The following is a 10,105-nucleotide window of genomic DNA, read 5'->3' on the forward strand; positions in this document are numbered from 1 at the left end:
TATCTTGCTCTGACTACAGCCTAGCACAGGTGCACAGCCTTCCTGATTCCAGAGTTGACTTTGATCCCCGGGGCGCCCTCTCGGCTTCCTTTCCTTAGTTCTCCCTGGTCGCCTGGGAATAGAGCTTCTGCAACAGTCAACCAGGGAAATTAGGAATGCCAGAATCCTTCCTCTCCTAAGGTAAGACTATAGCCTGAGACAGAGCTGCAAGGGACAGAGATCTCTGTTTTCTCAGCTGTACGTGCCAGGGATAGAGATTCCATAACAGAGTTAGGGTAGCTGCTAATGGAGTAGGCCATGGCTCAAATACCTGACTCTCACTATTCTTACTGAGTCTTGGTAGATTTTCTTAAATGATTGTTTCTCCATTTCCTTTATACCCTTAGGCTAACTGCCGGAGACTTTAAATGAATATTTTTATAATTTTTGTTATATTTTTCGCAGTTAATTGCTGTTTTGCTGGCAAGAGGACCCACCAAACTCCTTGTTCTGTTGATCTAGAAGGCCCACGTCCTTTGTAAAGTAATACTTCAGATATAGTTATAATTAATTTTAAAAATTCTTATGTTAACATTTAACAAAATAAAAGCGGAAATGTTGGAAATCATGGTTTTGGAAAAGGAAAATAAATTTATATTTCAGTTGAAACAACAAAAAAGTTTTAAATGAAAGTATAAAGACATGAATAAGAACTTTATTTTTTTCTTCTAAGTCTGAAAGTTGTATCCTCAAATAATCAGAAACAATTTTCAGCTTAGGTCACACTAAAATATAGTGCATCACTTCCCACAGGGAAAAGGTAGGGGCTATCATGATTGTAACTATGTGATTCAAATCAGATACAATTCTCTATGCTCTGGGATAATTTAACACAGAGTTGCTGTCCATGGTAAAGAAACATAGATTCCGCTATGTAGTACCAAGACATCAGAAATCAACTTCAGGTCTAATTTATGAAATTCCATTCTCACTCCTATGTCTAATAAAAGCCTAAAGACTTTTGACAGGAGGATGAGAAGGAAACATACTCAGCTAAGGGAAACAAATATATCAACAGTCTGCATCCACATTCCTGAAACTGTCAGACAGGAGCTTCCCACACACAGGAGAAGAGTGCTTAAAAACAAACAAACAAACAAACAAACAAACCTGACAGATTTACTATGGGTTTTTCTTAAGATTTTATTTATTTGACAGAGAGAACGTGCACACAAGCAGGGGAAGCAGGCTCCCCACTGAGCAAGGAGCCCAATGTGGGGCTTGATACCAGGACCCTGAGACCATGACCTGAGCTGGGAGCAGACGCTTAACCGACTGAGCCACCCAGGCTCCCCCAGATTTACTATGGTTTTAAATGATTTTCAAGGAAATCTTTGCTCATGGTGCTATTTTCAAAATGCATCCTTTAATCCTCTCTACATAGCCAAACCAAATAAATTCAAGGCCTACTTCAAGCCTCATCTCTTCTGCACAACCTCATGCTAAGTCCAGCCTGTGTGCCCTGTTCAACTCCTCCTGACCACCAGCAGCACTTACTATTTTAGGATATAGTGTGAAAGTTGAAGAATAATTCAAGTGACTAAACTTGAATTGCTTCATACTATCTCTCATGGAGACAGTAATAAATTAGCCCTCCAGAAAACCTCCCCGACCTAGTAGCCTCTCTTCTTTACTGTATTCCCTGCTGAAATGGATAAACTCTGTTCTCCTTGGGTCAAGAAAGGGGTGCTCCCTCTCTTTAGTTTTCCAGGGCTGTCTGCAGTAGTTGCTACTCTCTATATTAGCAGTACTGAGAAAATGCTCTCCCATCACCTGCTCTAAATTATAGAAATTAGACTCTGTAAATGATGAAAAAACTCTCCTTACTTTTTTGCAAGGATGACTTTCAGTTTTCATAGATAATCATAATACGGCAATGAATTGTAAATTAATTTTCCAACAACTATTTCTTCAATGCCTATAGATCATGGCAAACAGAACATCTCAGCCATTAAGTATCAATACCCCTTTCTTATACATCTAATGCAAAAGAATCTTAGTATCATTATAGTATATGAATATAAAGTCAGAAAGAATTAACTTTCAGCATCATGATAGGTTTTGTGTAATTTCAATGTGTAATTAATCAAACATAATTTTCCTAATATATAATCTAGCAAGGTCAAGGACCATTAGCCTAATTATATTTCCTTTTTTTTATGCCCATGGTTGTTGGTTTGTTTTTTTGTTTTTTTGTTTTCTGGGGTTTTTTGCCATTTACTCAGAAGTATAAAAACAATTTTTTGGCTGAAAGAAAATTTAAAAATAGAGGTTATTATTTTTGCATTCTTTGAATTGACTGGGTATGCTCTACAAATAGTTATGGGAATAGCATCTTCAAAAAATAATAAATCTTTCAACATCTAAAACAAATCCAGATTCCACAAAACCTATGTTTGTCTAATTATAGCTTTGTATTTTGATGTGGTTTTCTATGTAAATACATTTTAAGGCTTGCAATAGGAATGTATTCTATTAAAAACAGATGTTATGCTGAAAGTTACAAAGTACCAAATGCTTATTATGCATCCCCAAAACAAATCTAAATTGTCTTATTATAAGATATTTCATGTTTCAGACACTAGTTTAGGTCTTCAGTCTAGATGACCAATATAACTGTCCAAATCAACCAAAACACACCCTTGCCAGCTACAATAGGAAAAATTAACAGCAATAAAAAAAAAACCGAGATTTCTGCTCCTCAGATTATCATCCAGCCTACACTGAAATATCCAGTGATAATAGTAAAACATTTGCAATAAATAGAGATTCATGAGTAAAATACATACCCCTTTTTCCTTTTCCTGAGGGCCAGTATTACAGCAGTAGACATTATCTGATGTATAGCACACACAATTGCCCAATGCCTTACAACGGCAATTACTATTTCATGTAAGAATGCTCAGAAGCATTACATTATTCCATGTCGTGTTCCATGATTCCTTGTTTGCGTGAACACTACATCAAAAACTAATGATGTAATGTATGGTGATTAACATAACACAATAAAAAAAAGAAGCATTACATTATACACTTCCATAGAGGAACATCTGAATAATGAATGCTTCCTTTCCCATTATTATTATGGGCTTTTACAATACACACAAAAACAGCGTTTTTAGAGGTTAGGTCAGCAAACACAACAGAAAGATTGAACAGGATACCAAATGTCTAATTCCCTAACATTTATATCTGTATTAAATGGGAATTCTAACAAATCCTGTTACTACTTCCCCTTATAATAAGCAGACTTAACTATCTATTTTTCTAATCATACTTCCAGAGGCTAAAAGCCCAACAAATATTTAAATATCATGACTTGTTTTTCTCTCCCATTCTCTGGGCAGAGCATTTTAATCTGATAAATAGAAGAAACCCAGAAAGAGATTCATTTGTGTTGTATTAAATGGCTATACAAATGTCAGTTTATTTAAAAAATAACACAGATTCTTCTTATTCACTCTTGCTAACTTCTGTGTGTAAATTTGCATTGTGGGGAGCATGTTTTTTTACAGACTTTTTAAGTATGATTAGACTTTATTTACTTAAGGCATATTTTATAGAAATGGCTCCTTTTTGTGTCATGGAATGAATCAGAAGTATCATCACTCGATATTTGGTGAGGTTTAACCACTGTGGCTATAACCTCCAACCAGAACTTCCATGCCATGCAAGCAAATGACCCTCATCCTTACTGTTTACGGAAGCTTATGTGCCTCAAGTTCACATCTCTCAGATAAGCTTTTATTTAACTGGGCAAATGTCAGGTTTGGCGGCATCATAGTTTATGTACTTGTCAAAATCTATTAGAATATGGAAAACACTTTAAAACTCTCTTCACATACAATTTCATAAATGTAACTAGTCATTTAAAGATCGAGCATATACATGAAAATCAATACAAATTCAAATTATTTTCTAAAAGTATCTATTCTGGTCTCCAGATAAATAAAATAGCATACTCACACTTATATAAAATACTTCACATCCATACTTTTTACTTAATGATCAAGAGCTCGGGCTCTAGAGCCAGATGGCTGGAGTCTGAACCTGAGCTTGGCCACTTAATAGCCTGAAACATTATTTAACCCCTCTACAACTCAGTTTTCTGTACTGTATACTGGTGATAATGAGGTCTACCTCATAGGATGAGGAGGATTAGATGAGTTAGTATAAGTAGCATGCTAAAAACAATGTCAATAAAGGACAGTATGCCTTGTGGTTTCCAGGGTTCTTTTTGTCATAATTAGCACTATTATTACTATTATTACACTATTATTACAACTGTTACCAAAATATATTTGTTTATGACCTCGTTTGACACAGGGTCAACTAGAAACTTCTTTGTGAGGCACCTCTATCAATTCTCACTTTTCTGCTCATAAACTCAGGTTAAACTTAACCTTTAGTGGAACACAGAAGATCCTGAGGTGACTTAAGATCGTTATCAACATCAATATGCCTGGATTACCCCAGCAACAGAGAAGAGATTGGGCTAAATGTTTACTAGTTCTAGAGCATTCCTTAATAATGGGCAAGAGTGTATGCATATCAGCACTTAAACACAGGTCTCATAAAAAACCGGTTTTTCTCTTTTCCTCCTGATTCCTTATAAAACAGGGTTATTGTTAAGTTAGCAGGTTGATGTTTAAATTATGATGTAGAAGTGTCACACTCATTTGCTTAAGTATGACATCAAATCACACATTTACCATCTCAGCTAATCTCCTTATGTTTTAAATACTTTAAAATAAAGTATAAACTAAGAAGTCATCACAGAAACATATATATTCCATGAAAAAAATAAGAAATGCTTCATTTTAGTTTCCTTGAGGAAAGGGGGTTTAGAAATACATGATATCCATCATTACTACTAGACTAAGTGTCCAGAGAGTAACCCTCTTTCTCCTCAAGCCAAACGGCAATGTGCCCAGCGAAAGAATCTTCTATTATCATGTTGAAAATGTCTCTTCTGAAAGAGTAAAAACAGCACAGGCACCTCATTAAATACCAGTGCATTTGACCACAGTCGTACTTTCAAGAAGAAGACAGATCACAGAAAAATTATTTGGCTATTTTTAAATATTTAAAGAAAAACAGAACTTCTAGCTTCCATTGTATATAAGAAGAATTGCTTGAAATACCTCCATAAACATATGCCAGAGCATTAAAGGCTATTCATTTCACTGGACATGAATCATGAGGTACCAAAATGTCTGCACATACAATCAGTATACATTTCCCATAAAAAGGGGAAATATTTGCATGCATCCTGAAAATATATTTTCCTTAAACAAAATTCTAAATGTCTCAAGTAGATGGAATAAATAGATTTTTCTTCCAAATACAACAAAGTTAAATAAAACTAAGTTTCTTCAGCAATATATCACTTCGCAGATTTTTCTCTCTCCAACATACAGAAAAAAGAAAAAAAGGAAGAAAGAAAAGAAACAAAAATCTCATCCCTCCAAAACCAGACCTGAAGTGCAGAGCTCAGTACCAAGAGCCAGGCCAAGGAGATGCAGAACAAGCTTGTCAGGAGTCATGATGGAGACTCTTCCATTAACCTTGTTTGAAGTTGAAAGTCAACAGTAGCATCACCATCCATAAGTGCTAACTATGACATTGGCAAAGTCTCTTATCCATAGTTTGAAAAATGTCTTACTGCCAGAGTCAGGTGAGCATGCTGAGATGATGTTCAGTAGAGATGAACTGTTCATGCGCAAAGAGGCCATCTGATGGCCAACTAGTTGAATTTCAAGTTTTGATGATTTAAACATAAATCTTATTTCAGTAAGCTAAAAACTGAATATTATGTCAAATAAGTCATGAAATCCTGGTAACTGGTAACATAAGAAGCATCTTCCTTATCTGTGTTCACTCAACAGAAAAAAGTGGTGATGGAAGATGAGGAAGGCATCATTTGCCTCTCTGATCATTTCATCCCTAGACAAGAGACATCCTATGTCACATCTGCCCATTTGTCAAGTGACTAATCCTGGCTGCTGGACAGCCTTGATATATGTACTCTCTGCCCATATTCCTTGCCCAGTTTTCCCATCTCTGACACAGTCCATGAGAAGAGGTATGATTCAGACTAAGTGTGCTAGATGCAAAGGTACCGTGCAAAAGATTTTTTTTAATATTTATATCTGCCAGAAAATGTGGCTTTCCATTTACCTTTATTCCCTGTAGCACTGCCACCTTGGCCATACTGATTTATTATGAGATGAAGGATTTTCTGGTCTTTAATCATTACTAGGCATAGTCACTGACATTACTAGGCATAGTCCTCCTTCCTCAGTCAGCTGGTTTACTTTTAAACAAAATTTTATTCAGTGCCTACAATATGCCAGGTACTGTCCAATTTACCATAGTCCCTGACCTAAGGTCACCAGGGGCCAGCTTTACTACCATAAATGATTCTGAATAATTCAACTGCATAATGTTTAGGTTTGCATCATTTTCAGAACAATAGAAATGCCTGGGGTGAGCTGCATATCCACTCAACTAGAGGTTCAAGGGGGTCTAGCTGTGCCATTCAAATCCATCCTTCCCTGGCTGGATTTGTCAGTATCCATAGGATGGGAGGTGTCTGCTCTGAAATAAATATCAATGGGAACAACTCTGGTTCATACTTCTAGCTACAACTTCCAGGTCAGAGGCAAAAATTCCATTGGTTACCACTCATCTGGGAAGAACAGTCCAGGAGAATACTGGGAACTTGGGGTCTCATTTATCTCTCTCACTGCCCCCCAAGACTGAGCTGCCCACCATTCTCCTACTTCCATGTACTTTTTCACCCACCCAGCAAAATTAAGAAATGTAGCTACTCCCCATTTCAGGGTGAAGGACAGATACCAATAGTAATACCTTCTATCTGGAGCTCATTATTGTGGAGTGCTACTATACTTTCCTGAATGACACCCTTGAGAAATTTACCGTATCGTTTCATGATCAAGTCCACTGGGTGGAACAGTTGGGAAATGTTGCCTGCAAATGTTTTTCTCCAAATGCACTACTGTTTTTCTCCAAATGCACTATTCTTTTTCTAATTCAGGTGTCCAAAGATAGATCCTTTGATCTAACACAGAATAGAGATGTTGGTACTAGATGTAAGACTCTTCCATATATCAAATACAGTGTGATTGTTTAGCTGGATTCTAAAGGTGTCCAATTCCACAAAATACCAAACACATTATAGATTACTAAGGACTGGACTTCTTACTTATTTTTCTTTGCCCACTTTTACCTTTCTTTCCATCCATACTAGTTCTCAGATGAATTTCAATCAATTGACAGATTATTTCTAGACAACTAATTCTGGAAACAAGCAATAGCTAAAATTCTGGAAATATGTATCATGAGGCTACAGATAAAATCATCAGGACATTATCACTTAGTAGAGACAATGATTTGTTGTTCTATTTGGGATAGTCTTACTTAGCCACATGTCCTAAAATTCTAACCTCTACTATCTGATTAAGGACTATGGAGGTTACACAGCCCAGAAAACAATTTTTCTTTTTTTTTTTTTAAGATTTTATTTATTTGTCAGAGAGAGAGAACAAGCAAGAGGAGTGGCAGGCAGAGGGGAAGGGAGAAACAGGCTCGCTGCAGAGCAAGGAGCCCAATGCTGGACTTGATCCCAGGAGTCTGGGATCATGACCCAAGCCAAAGGCAGATGCTTGACTGACTGAGCCACCCAGCCATCCCCACTCTTTTTTCTAATGAAAGTTCATACTTATGCCCAAAATACTGTCCAATTTCAAGCAACACACAAGTACTCACTTGTTTAGCCTTGGTCTTTGTGATGGTGTCAGAAATAGGTTTTTTCCTCTCCTTCACAGCAGTTTTAGAAAATAATTCCTCAAATTCATGACAATCTATGGATGGCTCTTCAATTTTTTCCCAAATAAGTGAAGCACTGGAGTCTCTAAAGTTAAGCAAAAGACCAATGAAACAGCCATCAAACCAAACTATAAGACATCAATGTGAGCATAAATGAAAATGAAGAACAGAGGGAAAGAAGGGCAAGAGAGAAAAAAACGATGAGAGGAAGTCAGGAAGGAAGGAGGTATGCAAGGCAGGGAAGACAAGCCAAAAGGGGGGAAGGAGGGCAACAGGAAGGCAACAGGAGAAAAGAATACTCTTTTTTTTTTTTTAAGACGGCCACTTGTTTCATCAACTTGACGAGAAAGTTAAAATACCATCAATACAGAATGAAACCTTTGTCTAGAAAAAATAATTTCCAGGAATTCCTAGTTATCAAAGTCACTGTATAGAAACATAGAAGAAAAACCCCTCTCGGTATAAGCTAGAAAGGCAGGAAATGTCTGATACCTCACAGTTCCAACTTGACTCATCAGCTTTGTGGATTATGGATGGGTTTAAAAAAGGAATGATTTTATGATCCAAGGTGGCATCCTCCATCTCTCTACCACTTCCCTTCACCCCACTGTTATCTGACTCCAGACTGCAGATTCATGTCATACCACCTAAAAAAGAGTATATCTATTTTTTTTAAAGCAAAGGAACAACAAAATAAAATAAGTTCATATAATGTATCTGGATAAAATGAATTTGGTGCATGGTTTGAAAGGATGCCTCAGTATATATAAGTGACATGGCAATTATACAAAGAATGAGCTGCAAAGTTAGAAGTAATCAAACTGTGGGGCGCCTGGGTGGCTCAGTTGGTTAAGCGACTGCCTTCGGCTCAGGTCATGATCCTGGAGTCCCGGGATCGAGTCCCACATCGGGCTCCCTGCTCAGCAGGGAGTCTGCTTCTCCCTCTGACCCTCTTCCCTCTCATGCTCTCTGTCTCTCATTCTCTCTCTCTCAAATAAATAAATAAAATCTTAAAAAAAAAAAAGAAGTAATCGAACTGTATTGATTCTTCTCCCCTTATGTGATTCAGTGAAGAGAAAATTAGTGTAACAGATGAGAAGGAGGCCTGGTAAATATCCTATTCTAAATGCATGCCACATCCTATAAAAAAATATTCAAATATTCAACACGGAAGTCCAGTGAAGTTTAAAGAGCATATTTTGTCCCCTGCTGGGACATTCCTCAGCCATGTGTCATAGCACTGTCCCAAGGATCAGGGGACATCAGCTATGGACTATGCATGGATAAGTAATATGCCACCAGCATACCTGGTGGGAAGTATTCTTTTATAATATCATTCCCAAGTATGATTTTATGACTTCACATTGTGTCACCAATTATCTACAGAAATGCCAGGAAATTCTCAAATCTAATTATTTCACACAGGGCATGTGGAGCACATCTTGGAAGAGAAAGACTATTGTAAACAAAATGTAATAGTAAAAGAAGACTGTGCCTTCAAAAGGACGCAGGAAAATATCCTCAATTTGATGTATATTTATAAGCTATTTGTCAGAGTGAGGTTCTGGAACAAGACAACAGAGCATGTATGCTAAGAAAATTGTATCTCTCCATTTTTCCAAGACTGATCAGGAACTATACAGATACTTACATCTTATGCATTGATACACATATGTCACTGGCTTTATACCTCTGATCCTCCTGGAGAAAAATCTAAACTTTTTAAATAACAGATGCTTCACTAAATATTCATGTAAAAAAATCTACGGACAAGTTTCAGAACAGTACTTAAAAATACATTAAATTGTAACTTCCCCAAGAGTTTTAAAGGCAAATGCTCCCTCATATTGACAAACTGTGCAAAGATGAGCACCAATTCATGTTACCTTTTACTATGCAGTTGAATTCTCGTCCAATACAGAGGCTTCATGGGCCGACAAGGCTCTACTGGTTGCTTCCTACTCCCTCTGTCTTGGTTCAGCCCTAATCCAAACAAGCCAGCTGGCAACGGAGGAGGAAGAAAGCCACACACTTGCGGTGCTGATAAAGTGCTACTTCCAACCTGAGGGGGGAGTGGAGGGCCTAATCCAGGAAGCAGAGGGGGTGGGGGGATGCCTGATCCAGAAGTGGGAGGGGGAGTGGGAACAGACGGAATCCCCAAACCTGGCAGGGGAGGAGGAGGAGGTATTCCCACTCCAGGAAGAGGGGGGGGAGG

At 37.5% G+C, this 10,105-nt stretch overlaps 1 protein-coding gene across 2 annotated transcripts in view; it reads right to left on the bottom strand.

The window, feature by feature from the left end:
• Positions 1–10,105, bottom strand: part of FMN2 (formin 2) — a 375,250-nt gene that overhangs the window by 260,439 nt on the left and 104,706 nt on the right. Inside the window, exons 5-6 of one of the 2 annotated variants that reach the window (XM_073899942.1) lie at positions 9,777–10,105; positions 7,831–7,975 (exon numbers count right to left, since the gene is read on the bottom strand). The exon at positions 9,777–10,105 is cut by the window's right edge and continues 873 nt beyond it. In XM_073899942.1, coding sequence (XP_073756043.1) covers positions 7,831–7,975; positions 9,777–10,105 — 474 coding nt within the window. The remainder of the gene's footprint in view (positions 1–7,830; positions 7,976–9,776) is intronic. The other variant, XM_073899944.1, reaches the window with a different exon arrangement.

The sequence above is a fragment of the Callorhinus ursinus genome, unplaced genomic scaffold (assembly GCF_003265705.2).
Source record: "Callorhinus ursinus isolate GAN/ISIS: 27379988/994484 unplaced genomic scaffold, GSC_fseal_2.0 scaffold13, whole genome shotgun sequence".
NCBI lineage: Eukaryota > Metazoa > Chordata > Mammalia > Carnivora > Otariidae > Callorhinus > Callorhinus ursinus.